Source organism: Hemicordylus capensis, chromosome 3 (assembly GCF_027244095.1).
Source record: "Hemicordylus capensis ecotype Gifberg chromosome 3, rHemCap1.1.pri, whole genome shotgun sequence".
NCBI lineage: Eukaryota > Metazoa > Chordata > Lepidosauria > Squamata > Cordylidae > Hemicordylus > Hemicordylus capensis.
The window spans coordinates 8,129,311-8,149,129 of record NC_069659.1 but is presented as its reverse complement, the minus strand read 5'-3'; the positions used below and the strand labels follow the sequence as shown (position 1 = coordinate 8,149,129).

The 19,819-nt window shown below is 43.6% G+C and overlaps 1 protein-coding gene across 5 annotated transcripts in view; it reads right to left on the bottom strand.

Annotated features, from left to right (window-relative positions):
• Nucleotides 1-19,819, bottom strand: part of UVRAG (UV radiation resistance associated) — a 137,107-nt gene that overhangs the window by 49,441 nt on the left and 67,847 nt on the right. For all 5 annotated transcript variants that reach the window (XR_008319105.1, XR_008319106.1, XM_053307435.1 and 2 more), the window contains 3 exons: nt 8,358-8,463; nt 1,074-1,200; nt 74-158 (listed from right to left, as the gene is read on the bottom strand). Coding sequence is in view for 3 of the 5 variants with exons in the window: in XM_053307435.1 (XP_053163410.1) it covers nt 74-158; nt 1,074-1,200; nt 8,358-8,463 (318 nt within the window). In the remaining 2 variants the exon portion in view is untranslated. The remainder of the gene's footprint in view (nt 1-73; nt 159-1,073; nt 1,201-8,357; nt 8,464-19,819) is intronic.

Sequence of the window (19,819 nt, the reverse complement as noted above, 5' to 3'; positions counted from 1 at the left end):
CCAAAAGTCAGCCCCTTTATCACTCTAACCATCATAGCATGGCTGAACAGCTAGAGGCAGAGATTCCTTTTACCTCTTAGCAGTGCATTCTTTCCTTAATTCTTGCAAGGGTTCTTTATCCATTCGGAGCTTCTGATATTCTTCTTCAAACACATTTCCTGCCAAAACATTTTAGGGAGAACATTTCTTATCTTTGTTCTTCAGCACAGACTACTGAAAACCATCACAACACTATTTTCAGAGACTGAAATTCTCTGCAGCACTAGGAAAACTGAAGTATCCCTGCAGAGATGCTAAAAGACTCAAGTGTAACTGCACTATATAGTCTTTCATGTGACCATCGGGGACAGATTCCTGGAGTTAAAAATTCCATCAGGAGAGAGGAGAGAGCAGTAGTAAAAAAAAATGTACCTTCTCCCACTCTGGCTGCAGGGAAAGACTATAGAGCAGTTACACTTGAGTCTTTTAGTGTCTCCACAGGGATACTTCAGTTTTTGCAGCACTGCAGATAATTTCATCCAAAGCATTTACTAAGGAGGCAGGACTATAGCTTTTAAACACTTTTAACAGAGCCAGATCCTTTGCAGTCATCTCTCTTCTCATAACCACCGGGGAGCGTTACAGATGGGGAAACCCATGAGACATCTGTGGCTTGAACAAATTATGACTGAGCAAGGATTTGAAGCTATTCTTTCAGGTTCACATCCAAACTCTCTAGCTGCGTACTACACAGGCTCTTCCTGACTGAGCGCTTCTTTTACCATCTCACCATTGTTGCAGGGGAAGTTGGCTTTTGGACTACTTCAAAGCTCTTAAGAAGAGAGCATCTTACAGGAATCCAAGTACAATAGTGCAACAATGAAGGGTACCGGGAGTTTTGAATTAGGAATTCTGCACCCCTATAGAAGCTTAGCCAAGCAGGGCACTGCTGCAGTCAGTACAGCAGGGTCTGGTCCAGTGTCTCACTCCAAGGAACTTGCTGTTCAGGCACAGACCAAGCTGCTCTCACAATATCCATCTCTGTTCAAGTGCCAGTTTACCTGATATGAGAAGACTGCTGCCATTCAACTCACCTTTGTCATATAGTGCGCTTTGTTCCTTTTGCAGTAAGGCCATCTCTCGGCCCAGGGCTTTCTTCTGCCTCTCCAGCTCATTCCGAAGCACCCAAATCTTCAACCGTAAACATTCACTCTCTTTTTTCTATCACAGAGTAGTAAAAGAACTTCTTAGGAAATGTACTGAAGATATTTCAGTAGCCTCAGAAGCATTAATGACAATTCATTAAAAGGTCATGGCACATTCATTACAAGTTCAAAGGCTATTTCACACAGCAATCACATAAAGCCAGAGTCAACCTGATTTGGGAACAGTGGAGACTCCTGCAGTGCATTAGCCAGCAAGACGGCTTGCAATGATCACATAACAGAACTATACAGGCAAGCTCTCAACACATGATGAATAGCCCAGTAGTCCCTCATACTGTGGGTCTCGGTGGGATGCACTAAATCTTAGGGGTCTCCAAAAAGGGCTCAGTGCATCAAATACTAAAGCTACTGCCCTGCCCACACCTGAGATTTGGGAACTCCTACTAGGGCACCAGTCATATTGTTTTAGAGTGACAAAGCAGTCCTGGAAAAAGTCTAAGATCTCCCACTTTAACTCTGCCTCTTGCAGATGCTGTAAAAAAAGGAAACATCTAGATTTTTATCCAGCAGAGCCGAGGCCCCACCCCCAAAACAATATTTTAAGCAAAAGGGATTCATGCATTGCATAAAGCTTTCAATATTATTTTCCCCCTGCTTACACGGAGGCAGGATGACTGAAATAGAAATATGTCAAGCAATTGACAAGTTTACCTAAGATGGATGCTGTCTTATCTTAGTACCGCAGCAAGAACTGCAATGAGGTCTTCAATGCAGTAACAAAACTGAGGCTTTTGCTTCCCTTTTTGTTTATTTGAGGGTTTCTTTAAAAAAAGGATCTCCATATTTTACCTGTTCCTATTCATCTCCATAGAGAAGACTTAGGTAAACAAAAGACATCCACACTGAAGAAAGAAAATCAGTGCTAAAAGAGGCAGGCCATGGCACAGTGATCCTCTTACTAAAGAGATAGCAGGACAGCTTCTGATGTGCCTTGTCCATTTTAAAAATGGCTTGACAGAGGGCCTCTATTTTCAATTTAATGTTAAACCACCCAGAGTCGGAAGTTTGGAGTATTGTACAAATAAAGATAAAAAATAAATAAATAAATAAATAAATAAATAAATAAATAATAAAATAAAATAAAATAAATCAAACAACAAGAACTGTGCTGCTGGATCAGGCCCAAGACCTATCTAGTCCAGCATCCTGTTTCACACAGTGGCCCACCAGATGCCTCTGAGAAGCCCATAGGCAAGAGGGGAGGGCATGCCATCTCTCTTACTGTTGCTCCCCGCAACTGGTATTCAGCGGCATCTTGCCTCTGAGCCTGAAGATGGCCTACAGCCACCAAACAAGTAGCCATCGATAGACATGTCCTCCATGAATTTGTCCAAGCCCCTTTTAAAGCCATCCAAGCTAGTGGCCATCACTAGGGGTGTGCCAAACCAATCTGAAGCAAAGCAGGCCAGCTTGACTGGTCCTTTCGTGTACTGCAGGCCTGCTCAGCTTAGGTCTCCCAGCTGTATTTGGACCACAACTCCCATAATCCCCAGCCACAGTGGCCAATAGCCAGGTATTATGAGAGTTGTAGGCCAACATCTGCAGGAGGGCCTATGTTGAGCAGCCCTGGTAGCGTTATATACCCGGCGAAAGGGGATCCAGTCCAGACGAAACACACTGACCAAGCAAATGCCATCACCACTGCTGGGGGGGCAGGGGAGCACTGCACAGGCCTGCCAGTAAGCGCCTTCTCTTTCAGTTTCAAAGGCGCCTCTCTCTCACCACTCCCCCACTGCCTCTTATTATCTTTGGAAGCAGAGAGGAATTCTCTCCAGATTCTCCTTTACAGGCACTCTAATTGGTTCGGTCAGATGGACCAGCCAGTCAGTTCAACACAACTGGTTCACCGACTGCAGTCCAATCTGAATTCAGACCGAACCGCACAAACTGGTTCCACATACACCCCTAGCCATCACCGCATAGAGTGGCGGAGAATTTGATAGATTAAGTATGCACTGTGTGAAAAAGTGCTTCCTTTTGTTGGTCCTAAATTTCCTGGCTTTCAGTTTCATGGGATGACCCCTGGTTCTAGTGTTGTAAAAAAGGGAGGAAAATCTCTCTGCCAAGTCTCTTTATTCCATGCATAATTTTATACACCTATCAAGTCTCTCCGTAGTTGCCTGTTTTGCAAACTAAAAAGCCCCAGATTCCATAGCCTTTTCTCATAAGAGAACACTGCCTTGATGAACCCCACCACCTATTAAGGTCATCTGGGGAAGTCCAGTTGCAGCTCAGTTGGTGGCAACCAAAACTGGGCCTTTTCAAAGTCTGCCCCAGGACTTTGGAGGGAAGGATGGTCTAGGCCTCTGATCACCTTGGTTGCCCTGTTCTGCACCCTTTCTAGTTCTACAATGTCCTTTTTAAGATATGGTCATAACAAGTCAGACAAGTTAAGTAAGACTCCCCCAGCCCAAGACTCAGAGTAATGTACTGAAGACAATCTGAGACATGAGGAAATTACCTTTTAAAAACAAGTTATTCTAGTAAGAACTAATCTGCCTACTTTCCTTTCATTGTCCCTACAATTGCATTAAATTTGGTCCAAATCAGTTAAGCAGTTCACAAGTTAACCCACTTGCACCTCAAATGCACATGTGTCCACCATCTTGAATCAGGGTGGATGACATCATTGCAAACTACACCGTTGAGGTGTCCCTGTGTGTCACTCACTACAACTGTACCACATTTGGTTCAAATCAGTTGAGACGGTCCACAAATTAGCTCACTTGTTTCACAAATGTTCACGCATCCACCATCTTTAATTGGGGTGGATGACATCATCATGAACTATGCCATTGAGGCATCACTGTGTGTCCCTACAGCTGTAGCAAGTTTGGTTTAAATCTAACAGGAGGTCCACCAAATAAGCCCACTTACACCTCAAAAGTTTACGCATCCGCCATCTTATTTATTATCTATCATATTTTTATGCTGCCTGGTATGTACATCTCTAGGTAGTGTACAAATACATGATACAAATTTTGAATCAGGGAGGATGACATCACAAACTAAACTCAGCGTGTCACTGAGGTGTCCCTGCAACTGTACCCAATTTCGTTCATATTGGTCCAGGCACTGCAAAGTTGATGCAGGGGGAGACACACCCGGACAGACACTCCTACTGAATGCCGGGTGATCTCATAAGCCTACTGGAAAGTAGGCTAAAAATTGATAGGAGGCGCTAGCTGCCTGCCAAGCTGTGCCTATATAATTTTCCAAATTAAGTCACTAGCTATATTGGTCCCCACTTTAAACAGTGCTGAGCCCTTTGACATTCGTTGGCGCCAGTAGGTTGCTTTGTTCCAAGTCTATAAAAACTGAAGCCTAAGTTGACAATTAAGATGTTTGTCTCTGTGCCCGAGAAGTCATTATATGCATTTTGCTCATCTTCAAAAGCTTGGAGTGTCAGCAAGCTCAGCTATTACACTCAGCCCAAACAATTACAAGGTTCACCACACTTTCCACTGGTAGCTCATTAATCCTAATCTGTAAGCATTTGTTTTTCCTGGCACAGATTTTTTGCTTGTCTGCCACAGAGCCAGCACTGATGCTTTGTAACTGCAGAGCATTAGGAGGCCTATTAATTTGTTTCCCCCCTCTCAGCAATTTAGGTTTAACCCAATACATCAAGATGTTGGACTTTCAAGATAAATATTTCAATTTAAGAATAAATAGGAGCTTGTGTTACAAGCAAGATAGTGTGCTAGCCCATACAGCTGTAATTACTTCATAAAGTCATCAAATGATTTCTCATATATGCGAAACACCTTATCACAGATCACTCACTACCAAGGAGGAAGAGAAACATCAAGGAAAGATCCTAGCATGTACTTTATCCCTCCAAAACTCCCTCTACAAATCAAGATCCATTTTTAAAAGTGTACTTAGTTGAAAACCTGATTTTTGAAATCTTTATTATACATAACCTATATCGCCTACTTCTTTCCTAGTTCCTATATTCCAAGTTTGAACAATGTTCCTGAATCTGTATTGTTACAAGCTTTGTGTTTGCCACCATTCAAGCCCCCCACCCCCACCCCACAAGTCCTGCTATGCTACCTCATCATGGCGGGGGGTGTTGTGTTCCTGGGAGGGATGAGTGAAGTATGCTGGGAGGTATACTCCCAGTAGAAGTGCCCAAAGTGCAGAGGTCATCCCAGCTGCCCAGCTAAAGCAAGCAGGCACCTATATTGGGCAGCAGCAATATAGGAAGGTGCTGGAGGCAGACGATCACTTTGTTTTTATTTATTTAACATATTTTTATACCGCCCAAAACTTACATCTCTGGGCAGTTAACAACAACATAAAAACAGAAAGTAAAACATTTAGCTAAAACAAAAAAATTAAAACATTACAGCAACTTAAAATTTTTAACACAATATTTTAAAACAGCATTAAAACCATTAAAACAATATTAGTTAAAAGCCTGGGTGAACAGATGTGTCTTTAAAGACTTTTTAAAAGCTGTCAGAGATGGGGAGGCTCTTATTTCACTAGGGAGCGCATTCCAAAGCATCAGGGCAGCAGCGGAGAAGGCCCGTCACTTTAGTGACAACGGCAAAGGGATAATTTCATACTACACTGGAAAAGGCAATGGTAAACCACTCCTGTATTTCACCAAGGAAAATTCATGGATAGACAAAATAGAACGTCGATGTAGTGCCAGATGATGGGCCCCTCAAGTTGATGGTACTCAACATGCTACCAAAGAAGAGCTGAGGATCTTTCAGAGTACCAATGGTGTTTATGACACGGTTAGATTAAAGCCTTTTGGACATTTGAGGATACCATGGACAGCCAAGAAAACAAACAAATGGATCATAGAACAAATCAACCCAGAATCTTCACTCGAGGCACAAATGATCAGGCTCAAACTATCATACTTTGGACACATTATGCGAGGACCCAGCTCTCTTGAGAAGTCCATAATGCTGGGAAAAGTTGAAGGAAAGAAGGAGAGGACGACCAGCTGCAAGGTGGATGGACTCAATTGCAACAGCAATGAATGCACCACTGAGATACCTTAAAGGCCAAGTTGAAGGCAGATCATCCTGGAGAGAATCTATCTATGTGTTTGCTAAGAGTCGACATCGACTTGACGGCACTTAATCAACCAACCATTCAAGCCAGGAATCTCAAACCCTATCATTGTCCCTCCATAGGAACAGACCAAGGGAAAACTCCAGAACAACAATTTTTAACCGGGCCTTTTTGAATCAAGCAAGTAATAAAGGGCCAGCAATTCACCAAGTCCTCTCATATAAGCCAAGGCTTCTCAAATTCCTGCCTAGTCCCTCCGCAATGTGACCTGGACTTGGCAGACAACAGCTTGGGCCCAGGACTCCTTTTATATATTATTTAATACATTAATAGGCTTTTCAACACTGATTAAAAAGTTTTACAAAGGTTTTGTATTGTACAGGTAGACCTCGTTATCCGCCAGGTGGGGGGTGGGGGGTGGGAGGTCCCGTTTCCGCCATTTTCTGCAGATAACGAATCTGCAGATTACAAGACCTTAAGTCAATGGCAATGGGAGGGGGGGCAGTTAGGTTTCTGGAGGGCAAAAAAAAAGTACAAGGGCAGAAATTGAAGAAATAATGTACCATGCCATGCTCTGCAGGTATCCCATATGTCCAGCAATGCCCCCCCAAAGCCCCAATTGTGCCAATTTCCCATGAAAAATCACTTTTTAAAGAGCCACAAAATGGCTCGGATCAGCAAAATGGTGGCCAGAAATGACCTCAGAGGTCAGTTCTGGTCACCTAGGAATCATGGATAGGCAAATTTTAACCCTTTTGTATCCGTGAATAAAGAGGCCGGGAGTACATGGCTCGACCACAGATACACGAGATCGTGGGTGCCGGAACCACAGATAATGAGGTCCACCTGTATTTTGCGCTTTTTTGTTATGTGTTGTGATATGTTTGTAGTGTTTTACATATTTTTATTGGATGTTTTTTAACATGTTGCGGGCCACCCAGAGAACAATGTGTACTAAACATAGTTTAGTATTATTAATATACCACCTATACTAGTAGTCTCAAGGTGGTTTACAATCAGATAACCACCACCAAAAAAATTAAAACTAAATATATAAAACATATATGAAATCCAATTTCAAACTATAAAACTCAACTAAAAGCTTGGTTGAACGGGTATGTTTTCAGTAATTTTCTAAAAGCCATCAAGGATGGAGCAGCTCCAACAAGAAGTCTGTGCTCTAACTTCAACAGAAACCAACATTATGGGTACTATCTAGTCACAATAAAGCACCCTTAATCAATTCTATAAAAATATACAACTATGTAAGAGCAGCCTCATGTAAAAAAAGGTATGTAGAAATACAGTATATAGTTACAAAACTTAAAATTACAATATGTTAAATAAGTTATATACCAGTAGAGCCATGCCCTTTGCTCAGCCAGTAGGTTACACATTGAAAGTAGGTTACACATAATATACCTCTTTGCAAAAACAAAACCAGTGAAGTCAACCTGCGGCCGGCCTGCCTTTAAATCCTCACATAGCTAGTTAGATTATTACAGATTTGTACAATTTATTCTCCCACTGTCATTCCAGGGGAAATTCTGTCTCCAAGCTCTTGCATAAACAAATCCTTGCAGCAGTTATCAGATAGGAAGCCATTTCACAAATGTCCACTTTCAATGTTTCAATGAAACAGTAATAGAAACCTAGGATCTAAATCCTATGTACTTTCCCCACCACACCAGCATTCTTGCTTTTCCTCCAATAAGTCTTTGCCTGGACATATATCTACCAGACAGACCCTCCTTCCATCATGAACCTTAATTGCTTAGCTCAAGGACACAGGCAAAAGGCTCTTCAGCTTTCACTTCCTCAACATGAACTGCACAGAAGCTCTATTCAAGTTCTTACCTCAGGACTTAGTCCTGTTTTCTGTCTTGAACACAAAGTGAACAAAACTCTGCCAAAGCTTCTGCTGCATGTGTTCCAACACCAAGCTACGCCCCCTTTCCTGGTCACTGCTGGTAAACCCCCCCCCCCAGTTTATGAGGGTCACTTCAAGCTTTGAAAGTCCTCAGTTGTGTGAACGCATCTTTTAAAGCAGCTTATACAACTTCTTGACATTTACTTATGAGAATCTAAGTAAGAGAAACTGAAGGAACTTACCAGCTCATTGCTTGTAGATCTAAGCCTCAGTTTCTCTTCAATCTCCCTTCCTATTTTCTGAACAGTTACCTGAGTCTGTTTAATTGCACATTGGGCCCGGTGGAGTCTGCAAACAAAAGAGAATAAGATAGCCCTCATAAATAGCTGTACAGCAAGCAGCTTTTATTGAGAGCTGATGTGCCTAGCAGGTGAAGAACCTATCAGAGTTTCCATACCAAATCCTGCTTCTCTCACAAACTCACTCACAAAGGATAAGATAGGAAGCATAAAACTGATCTCCCACCCTTACAGGTTTGCTGTAAGCATTACACGAAGATGCCTTGAAGTTGTCATTTGTTTAAAGCCACTTCTGCTAGTGGCCACTTTACCCTGTGGCAAAGCAACCATATTCTAATTCTGCATTGCATTTTAGTACACTCATTTTTTGGATAGCAATCTCATGTCAATGCTTGAAGTCCTTAAGATTTAATGTTTTTATTCCCACTGAATGTCTTCTTGCTAGAAAAAAGTTGCCAGACCAATTTTAAAGGCTAGGGGTACACATGAACTGAAATTTGTGGTTCAGTTTGCATTCAGACCAAATTCGAGCTGAACCACTGGTCCATGAACTGGTTTGGTCGAACCAATCGGCCAGGCCAGTCCATTTGACTGAACCAGTTCAACAGTTCAAGGCGCTATGCTTGTAAAAGGGAACCCAGTGAGGATCCCCCTTTACAAACAAAGAGGAATCCTGTGAGGATTTCCCTTTACAAGCATAGCTCCTCGATCTGAAACTGGTCCACCACAGACCGGGCTAGGTTCGGTTCAATCGCAGACCTGCAGGCAAACCACCAATCCGAACCACCTAACTGGCCAAGTTTGGGATCAAATGGTTTGTGCACATCCCTATTAAAGGCCTAAGTGAGAGTCCTTCTACCATCAGTGACCAGGATTGCATGCATAAGCACTAATGCATCTGCACAGGCACAATGACAATCCATTAAGACCAAAAGACCCTCACCACATCAGGCACATAAATTTATATCTGCATCAGTGCCACATGAGCATCAGCCTAGTGTAAGAATTAGGTTGTCCCAAAGCACATTGTCCATTAAACTAGTACCTTATTTTGCATGGCTTGTATACTCCACAAATAAAGTTAATAAGATAATGCAAAGAATTCTCACTCCATTTCAATTGGATCCAAATGCATTGAACAAAGTTGATAAAGAATTTTTAAAAAATAAATAAATAAAAGGTTTAATTTAAATTGGATTTTAATTATTTTTAATTCATTAAAAAAACCTAGGTCAAAGATATCATCATGAAGATTAACAACAACTTCTCATTATATTCTATGAATATGTTAAGAGCAGCATATGGGGATGCGAGATAAGAGACCTGATCAATCCTATTCTGCAGGTAGTGTGCATGCAGCACACACACAAAGAGTGAGAATCCTGCAAAAATCATTAAAATTGAGTCTGCGAAGCAATTTAAATCATTATTTAAATCAAATAGATTTAAATCAAATCAAGCCTGGTACTGAACCACAGAATCAAGCTATCAAGTGTTTGCAATACAATCAACACAAACAGATAAATCTGCTCAGTTCATACTACTGAGACAATTCCAAAACTCTATAGATCCCAGGGTAAAGATGGCTCTCTGCAGACAACTCAATCCAGTTATTTATTTTTATTTATTTATCAAGTTTGTACTCCGTCCAAAACTTTCGTCTCTGGGCAGTTAACAATAGCATAAAACAAGTTAAAAACATATACAAAAGCTTAAAACAATTTAATGATTTATAAATAAACCAGAGATAAAACCTAAAAAACTTAAAAAGCTTAGAAAGCTGGGGTGAATAGGTGGGTTTTCAAGTGCTTTTTAAAAATTGTCAGAGATGGGGAGGATCGTATCTCAGTAGGGAGCGGATTCCACAGTCTCGGGGCAGCAACCGAGAAGGCCCGTCCCCGTGTGGCCAACAGCTGAGTTGGCGGCAACTGGAGACGGACCTCTTCAGATGACCTCAATGGGTGGTGGGGCTCATAACGAAGAAGATGTTCTCTCAAATACCTAGGGCCTAAGCCGTTTAGGGCTTTAACTAGCACCTTGTATTTTGCCCGGAAACCTATTGGCAGCCAGTGTAGCTCTAACAGCAAAGGAGTAATGTGGTCTCTCCGAGATGACCGGGAGACCAACCGGGCTGCCGCATTCTGTACCAACTGAAGTTTCCCGACTATGTACAAAGGCAGCCCCACATAGAGTGCATTACAGAAGTCAAGTCTGGAGATTACCAACATATATGACACTGTTTTGAGGTCATTCATCTGAAAAAATGGACGCAGCTGGTGTATCAGCCAAAGCTGATAGAAAGCACCCCTGGCCACCGCCTCAACCTGAGATACCAGGGAGAGGTGTGGATCCAGAAGTACTTCCACCCAGATGGTGAACCTGTTCCTTTGGGGGAAGTGTGACCCCATCTAGAACAGGCAGATCAAAATTGTCTCTGGAGTTTTGACCTCGCACAATAAGTACCTCCATCTTGTCTGGATTCAGTCTCAGTTTATTCTCCCTCATCCATCCCATTACTGCTTCCAGGCAGGCATTTAGGGAGGTTATGCCACCTCCTGAAGAATTTGACATGGAGAAGTAGATCTGGGTGTCATCAGTATACCCTGCTCCAAATCCCCTGATGATCTCTCCCAGTGGTTTCATGTAGATGTTGAAGAGCACTGGAGAGAGTATGGAGCCCTGAGGGACACCATACTTAAGCTCAGATTTCGAAGAGCAACAATCTCCAATAAACACCATCTGGAATCTGTCTGAGAGGCAGGAGTGGAACAACTGTCGAACAGTGCCTCCCACCCCAAACACACTCAGACGTTCTAGGAGGATACTAGGGTTGATAGTATCGAAAGTATTCTTAGGATCCAAAATTAATTGCTTCAAAATCTCACTTCCGAAGTTCATTCTTACTCATGCTTAAATATCCTATATGCTTGAATCCAAAAGCCTGTTTGTCTTTGCATTTCCACAAGAAGTGGATCAACTGAAAGAATCCGCTCTATAACCAGTTTTGGAGGGGTGGGGGTGGGGGGCGCAAACACAGCAGTAACAGTCTATATTGTTTTGAGATGTATTTTTTGAGAAGTCATTCTCCATTTTACTGAGAAAAACAAAAAAATATTTTACGCACAGGAGAAAATAAAGTAATCCTTTTCTTACCATATATGACATTTAGAAAAGAACAAACTTCCTTTCCAAATAATTAAATTCTCCCTTTGGAAATCTTTTATATTTCAGGAAGATTCTCCAAGTGGAGAACACTTTATTACCTATCATATTTATATACCCCCCTGAAATATACATCTCTAGGTGGTGTACACAATCCAAATTACAATATAAAAACAAAAACAAAACACTTTCACAGGATAAAACCAATTAAACAGTTTAAAATTAATTTTAATTAAACGCCTGAGAAAACAGGTGTGTCAAGGGTCTTTTTAAAAGCAATCAGAGATAGGGAAGCTCTTGTTTTTTTACAGGGAGTGTGTTCCAAAGTCCTGGGACAGTAACAGAAAAGATCAGGCCCTGAGTCACCACCAGATGAGATGGCAGCAACCATAACAGACCTCCCCACAGGGGCCTATAGTTGCCCAACTGTGAGGGGTCCAAGGTAGGCCTTTTCAAGTATGATAGACTACTGAAGACAAGAAGGCATCCTACTCTCCCCTCAGAGAAGCATTTATGATGTTTACCAGACCCTCTCCAACACTCTGATTGTTAAATAAAATAAGCCAAGTTGAGAAAGGGTCAAGAGAGCAGGTGGTAGGATGCACAGCCCAAAACAGCTTGTCTGCATCCTCAGGAGTCACAAACTGAAAGGAATCCAGTCTGACAACATAAGAGGAGTTGCTGGATACTAGGGATGGGCACATAACTGGCACTCCCTTCCTGGAGTGCCAAACCAGTTCCGTCCACAGGCAGGCGGCGGCTGAGTTGCTTTAAATGATAGAGAAGGTGCTGCCTACCTATCAGCCCCCACCTCGCCGCTTTCCCTCTGCTGGTGCTCTCCAGAAAAGTGGGTGTACTGGGCTGCAGGATGGCTATGCTGGTGGGGCTGCAAGCAAGAACGCTGCAGCCCAATGCTCCCACTTTTCTGGAGCATGCTGGTGAGGGGCGGGGGGCAGACAGGTCGGTAGTGCCTTCCCTGTCATTTAAAACAGCACACACCCCTGCCCTCCCAGGTGTGCACAAACCAGTTCCATGCACATCCCTACTAGATACCTCCATAACAGACTCTGCCCTAATTGTGGAATCCAGTTTGGCCTGAATAAGATATTTTGTCCACAAAAGGAATCTTTAAAAGCATCACAGCAGGTAACAGTTCTAAATTTGGATTTAAGGGGGAGTGGGGCTCGTATTAGCCCTCTCACAATCTTAGGCAACTCTGCTGGACGTGAACTTGTGGATGCAATGCAGGCATAAAAGGACTGCTGCTTTGCTGTGCTTATTGCCAGAGCATAGATATTCAGATATGCCTATGTTGTAACCTATTGGATTCAGATAGAGTCTTTCTCCATTTGTGCTCTAGTCGTCTACTTAGCGGTTTCAGCACTCATAATTCTTCCAAATTCATGGTATTTTTCCAAATACCATGGGGCTAATTTTGAAGCAGGTCAGAGAGGAAGCTTAGGAGTGATTGTATCTACTGCTCTAGTGAGTTTGTTATTCCAGCTCTGCACCAGAGCATCGACAGAATCATCGGCAGACCCAACTCAAAACCCTTCCAAGGTTTCTTGGAATCCTATTGGAACCAATAACCTTCTCGAGTGGACAAACCTAATGGGTTCTTCATCCTCACAGGGATGGGTTGTGGTTGCAAGTCCTGCCTTAACCAGATGGTGATCTGTCCATGACAGTGGGGAAATAACAGTAGTCCCTACCCACAGAACACCATCCTGATCAGCACAAAAGATCAAATCAAGCATGTGACCAGCAACATGCATCAGTCCAAAGACCACTTGGGATAGGCCCATAGTCATCATGGTCACTATGAACTCCTGAGTCGGTCATGAAAACCCAGTCCCATAGTGAAGACTGAAGTCCCTCACCACCAACAGTTTGAATGGCTCCAATGCCGCCCCTGCAACCAGGTCCATCAGCTCAATTAGGGAATCCATTGAACGGGCTGATCTGTATACCAACAGTAGTCCCAATCTATCCTTGGTCTCTAGGCTTAGGTACAGACACTCGATATAGGCCAATTCGCCAACAAGAATCCTGGTAAGGGAGACAGTGTCCTTATAGACCACAGCCACACCACTTCCCTGCCCACATCCTCTCATCTGCTCCACCACAAAGTATCCTGCTGGGAGAAGCTGGAACCAGACTGGACCACTAGCTTTCTCTGACCAGGTCTCTAATAATCTCCAGTCTGGTTCCAGCTCCTTCATCCAAAATCAGATCATGGATGATCTCCAGTTTGTTTTGCTTTGTTTCCAGGCCACCTGGAAGGGGAAACAGTTATTAAGTTTCTGATTTCCCTTCCCTTTTAATGGCCTGCTGACCTACCAATGCCATGTCTTTGTCGATTCCCCATCACCACTGGAATGGCCACCAGAGAATCACCTCCCATCTCCGGACAACCTAAGACACAATAATAAGGCAAAAATATACCACTATCAGAAGGTTCTGCCCCAGCCCTCAGTCCCACTACCAAAGGCCAGCCCCCTTTAGCAGCCGCCTACTGGCTGGCTGCACCTTAGAAGAAAGGAGCTGCCAAAAAATGAAAACAGTCAGACACATTCTTGTGTGTAAGCAATCTTGTCAAGAAGAGGGTTTCATTATGCAAATGATTCATGACCATAATGAAATGCCTAACATCAAGCATTTGGTGGTTGGGATACCCAACATAGGCTGATCCTTAGGGGTTTAATTCAAGAAGGAAAAGAGAGATATGAGAATATTCTCATTGAAGGCATACAGTCATAGACTCAAGGGCTGTTCTAGTTAGGTCAACATGCTTCTCTCACGCACAGGCTGAATTCACACAACCCCTCTGAAGACAGTTTGGAAACTACAATCAGAATGAGAATACACCTGTGCCCAAGACCTTGGTAAGTTACATACACAGTTGTAAGTTAAGGTTGCTAGTACTTTCACAAGGACTCCATAACAATACCAGTCAGATGGACCGTAGTACTAAATGGAGATGGTTCAAAATGCTTCTTTATTGGCTTAAGCTCTCAGGATCATCAGCTCTCTGCTAGAAGGAGTAGCAAGGATTACTGAGCAATTTATCATGCCCCTGGTTTTTAACTGAAGGTAGGGTGTGTGTGTGAGAGGGGGAGAAAGAGAGAAAATGCTGTGAAAAGTGCTGTCTTCAAAACCAAAGCATTTGATGTAACACAGATCCTCTCTAATGAATAGATCTCCCCCAGTGGCGAGAGACACACATACACAGGCTCCAAATCTGGAATGTTTAATCCTGCTGCAGTAATTAAAACATAATTCCTTATGCTACAGAGAGGTTTCATGCCCCACGGTTAAAGCACAGAAGCTGGTGTAAGTTAGGAAAGGGTGATTTATGATTGCTATGTAGAAAGTGTAGAACATATATATCTGTTCTGCTTCCTGAACACATTTTGGCCCTTTCAGGAAATGGTTTTTTTGTTGTTTTTTTAATCAATCAAGCAGCAATTTTTGGACACAGAGTTACTTTTGTGACTGCCATATTTGAGGATGGGAAGGCACTTTCCTCTCAAGTCAGTCTGGCGACCCTGCAGGGTGCTTTTGGCTTTCCCATGCAACACAGCTCATTTGCTTGATCCATCGAGGCAGGTTGTTATTTATCATTTATAATAACACTTGAACTGTGCAAAATGCTTTAGAATTATCATTTCATTTATCCTCAACGACCTGGGAGGCAAGTCAGTATTGTTCCCATTTTACACAGGCAGAGCTGACAAAGAGACTGAGTTATACCCAAGGTAACTGGGAGTTTAGAGCTGAGCTGAAAAATGAACCCAAGTCTCCCAGGTTCAAAAGCTCTTTCCACAGGGTGACCCTGGTATTCTCATTAAGCTTCCACAGACAGCTGTGGCATGATGCCCTTTTCTCTCCTGTGCTTCGACGGTTGCGCCATATAAGATTCAGATGCTAATTGCTTTCTTGCATAGCTTTTTATAAGACTACAGCAGCTGGACTAGAATCTAGGCACTGCATGAATCTCTGATCCCTTCCAGATCAACTAGAGTGTGTCCATCACACTAAGCAACCCTGTTTTTGAAGGAGAATGAAAGTAATAGCTCAATGGTACAGCACATGCTCTACCATAGAGAAGACATACTGTATAGAGGAGAGCTGGTCTTGTGAGAGCAAGAATGACTTGTCCCCTTTGCTAAGCAGGGTATGCCCTGGTTGCACATGAATGGGAGACATGTGTGAGCACTGTAAGACATTTCCCTCAGGGGATGGGGTAGCTCTGGGAAGAGCATCTGAGATTCCAAGTTCCCTCCCCGGCAGCATCTTCAAGATAGGGCTGAGAGAGACTCCTGCCTGCAACCTTGGAGAATCCACTGCCAGTCTGTGTAGACAATACTGAGTTAGATGGACCAATGGTCTGACTCAATATATGGCAGCTTCCTATGTCCCTATGCTCTGCATGCAGAAGGGCCCTGGTCCAATCCCTGGCACTTCCAGTTAAAGGTATCAGGTGGCAAGTGACAGGAATTCTTGGTCTGGTGGTTTGCATGCAGAAGGTCCCAAGTTCCATCCCTAGTATCTCCAAGATGGAGCTGAGAGAGACTCCTGCCTGCATCCTTGGAGAAGCCACTGCCATTCTGGGTAGACAATACTGAGCTCGATGGACCAATGGTCTGACATGGAAGAAAGCAGCTTCCTATGTCCCTAGTAGACAACACTGGGCTAGATGGGCCAATGGTGTGACTCCATGTAAAGTACATATTCAGAGCCTAGAGCTGTAAAAGCATATGCTTCTCAAGCAATGTTATCTAGAATCAGAGGTATTTGAGTCTCTGGAAATATGCACTTGTGAGTGCTAGAAAGAATTCTGCCCTTAGATTTAAGGGTAAAAAGGCTACAAAGAAGGAGCTATGATCCACCACTGCCCATACTTATATCCTAACAAGACTAAATGTCACTGAAGATGAAACCTGTGTTTGGGTGCTATTGTTTAACTTTTGCTTTTAATTACCTGGCTAATCAAATGAATGAGAGGTAGGTTAGGCTGAGAGATAAGTGACTGGCCCAGAGCCACCCAGTGAGTTCCATGGCTGAATGGGGATCTGAACTCAAGACTAGATGACCACATGATAACTTCCAGGGAGGCAGCAGGGTGCACTTAAGGAGAAGACCTGACTAGCTTTGGGTCCCAGGTTCAGAAAAGAAGAGTGGGGAATGAGGCAAAAGAGAACGGCAGGGCAAACAACAAAAAGGAAGCAGAGAGTGGCAGACTTTGAACCTGAAAAGGTTCAGGCACAGAGAGGAAATTGGGGTCAGTCCAGAGACTGGAGGAAGAGAGTAGGACAAACATGGAGACAACATCAGGAGGACAAGGGATTGTGGGTCAGACTACAGGACCACAGGGCGACTGATGGGCCAAGCTACTCAAGCAGGGCCATGGAGCCAAGATAGGCCGAGCCCTTCTGGGCTTCTAGAGGGCCAGTGAGGCAGAGGTGGAGGCAAAAAGGAGTGAGGAACTGACAGAGATAGAGTACTGAAAACAGAGGATTGAGGGAAGCAATGGATGCTACAGGCAGAGCAGACCAACAAACATTGGAAGGACACAGCTGCCCAACTCCTGCAGGAAAGCTGGAAGGGGGAGAAGGAAGCAGCAAGTCAAACACTAAGACACCCGAAAAAACTCAGGTCCAAGATCCGCCAACTGTGACCTTACCTGGACAGAGATAGCTTGGCCACAGTTACTCATGCTCTGGCAACCTTTTGCTTAGATTACTACAATGCATTGTACCATGGGGCTGCCTTTGAAAATGGTCTGGAAACTACAGCTGGTACAATACGGGGCTGCAAGATTATTTGTTTATCAAATGAGTGCACCGCACCAAACCTTCCTCTCTGGGCAGTTTGCAGTTATTAACAACTCGGACTGGATGTTTTCATCAAATTACACCAGTGCTTTGCAAATGCACTAGCTCCTAGTCAATTTCCGGTCCCAATTCATAGTGCTGTTTTTGACCTTTTAAGCCCTAAATGGCTTGGGACCAGGTTACCTAAGAGAGCACCTTGCCCCATATATCCCAACTGGGACCTAAGATTTTCTTTGGAGGCCCTGCTCTGAGTGCCTCTCCCAAGCGAGGTGAGGCGGGTGACTACTAGGGAGAGGGCCTTTTTGGTGGTTGCACCCCTTCTATGAAACAGCTTCCCCCGTGAGGTTTGCTTGGCACCATCACTTTGTTCTTTTAGATGCCTGCTAAAGACCTTTTTGTTCACTCAAGCCTTTTAAATTTTGGTTTTTAACTTTTATTTTTATAACTGATTTTTAAAATTTTAAATTTTACAATGTATTTTTCTTGTATGATGTGTTGTGATTTCATGTTAGGTCTTTTTACTTGATGTTTTAATACTGTGTTGTGAGCTGCCCAGAGAACAATTTGTTATGAAGTGACTAACAATGTTTATTATTATGATGGATCATCACCATTCAGGCTGGTCCTGCTGGACTTCAAGGGAAGGGAGCAGGGCCAGTTTGAGAGAGAAGCCCGAACAGAAAATTTAGGCAGGAAACCAGGGTGCGGGGGTCTCCACATATGCACAGAGGCCAGATATTGCCACCGCAAGTGAGAACATAAGAACATAAAAACTGCCCTGATGGATCAGGCCCAAGGCCCATCTAGTCCAGCATCCTGTTTCACACAGTGGCCCACCAGATGCTGCTGGAAGCCACAGGCAGGAGTTGAGGGCATGCCTCTTACTCCCCTGCAACTGGTACTCAGAGGCATCCTGCCTTGGAGGCTGGAGATGGCCTATAGCCCTCTGACTAGTAGCCCTTGATAGGTCTCTCCTCCATGAAGTTATCGAAACCCCTCTTAAAGCCATCCAGGTTGTTGGCTGTCACCACATCTCGTGGCAGAGAATTCCACAAGTGGATTATACGTTGTGTGAAAAAGTACTTGCGTTTGTGGATCCTAGATTTCCCGGCCATCAATTTCATGGGATGACCCCTGGTTCTAGTGTTATGTGAGGGGGAGAAGAATTTATCTCTATCCACTTTCTCCACACCATGCATGATTGTATGGACATCTATCACGTCTCCCTGCAGTTGTCTTTTTTCTAAACTAAAAAGCCCAAGGTATTGTAGCCTTGCCTCATAAGAAAGGTGCTCTAGGCCCCTGATCATCTTGGTTGCCCTCTTCTGCACCTTTTCCAGTTCTACAATGTCCTTTTTTAGATGTGGTAACCAGAATTGTATGCAGTACTCCATGTGTGGTCGCACCATCGTTTTGTATAAGGGCATTATAATATTAGCCGTTTTAGTTTCAATCCCCTCCCTAATGATCCCTAGCTTGGAATTGGCCTTTTTCACAGCTGCCGCATATTGAGTCAACACTTTCAACGAGCTGTCCACCATGACCCCAAGATCCCTCTCCTGATCAGTCACCGACAGCTCAGATCCCATCAGTATATACTTGAAGTTGGGATTTTTCATCCCAACGTGCATCACTTTACACTTGCCAACACTAAGCCGCATTTGCTACTTTGTCGCCCACTCACCCAGCTTGGAGAGATACTTTTGGAGCTCCACACAATCCGTTTTGGATTTCACTACCCGAGTTTGGTATCATCTGCAAATCCGGCCACCTCTCTGCTTACCCCTGCTTCTAGATCATTTATAAATAAATTAAAAAGCACCGGCCCCAGTACAGATCCCTGGGGGATCCCACTTCTTTCTTTCCTCCATTGTGAAAACTCTCCATTTATACCTACCCTCTGTTTCCTGTCTTTCAACCAGTTAGCAATCCACACATGTACTTGTCCCTTTATCCCATGACCACTAAGTTTCCTCAGGAGTCTCTGATGACGAGCTTTGTCAAAAGCTTTTTGGAAGTCCAGGTATACTATGTCAACTGGATCACCTTGATCTACACACTTGTTGACACTCAAAGAACTCCAAAAGGTTGGTGAGGCAAGATTTACCTTTGCGGAAGCCATGCTGGTTCACTCCCAGCAGGGCCTGTTCTTCTAGGTGCTTTACAATTTTATCCTTGAGGATGCTTTCCATCAATTTGCCTGGAATGGACGTTAAGCTAACCGGCCTGTAATTTCCTGGATCGCCCCTGGATCCCTTTTTGAAAATCAGTGTTACATTTGCTACTTTCCTGTCCTCCGGTACAGAGCCCGATTTCAGGGATAAGTTATATATTTTAGCAAGTGTGTGTGTGGGGGGGGGGGGGGACACACACTGCAGGCTTGCCGGTAAGAACCTTCTATTTGAT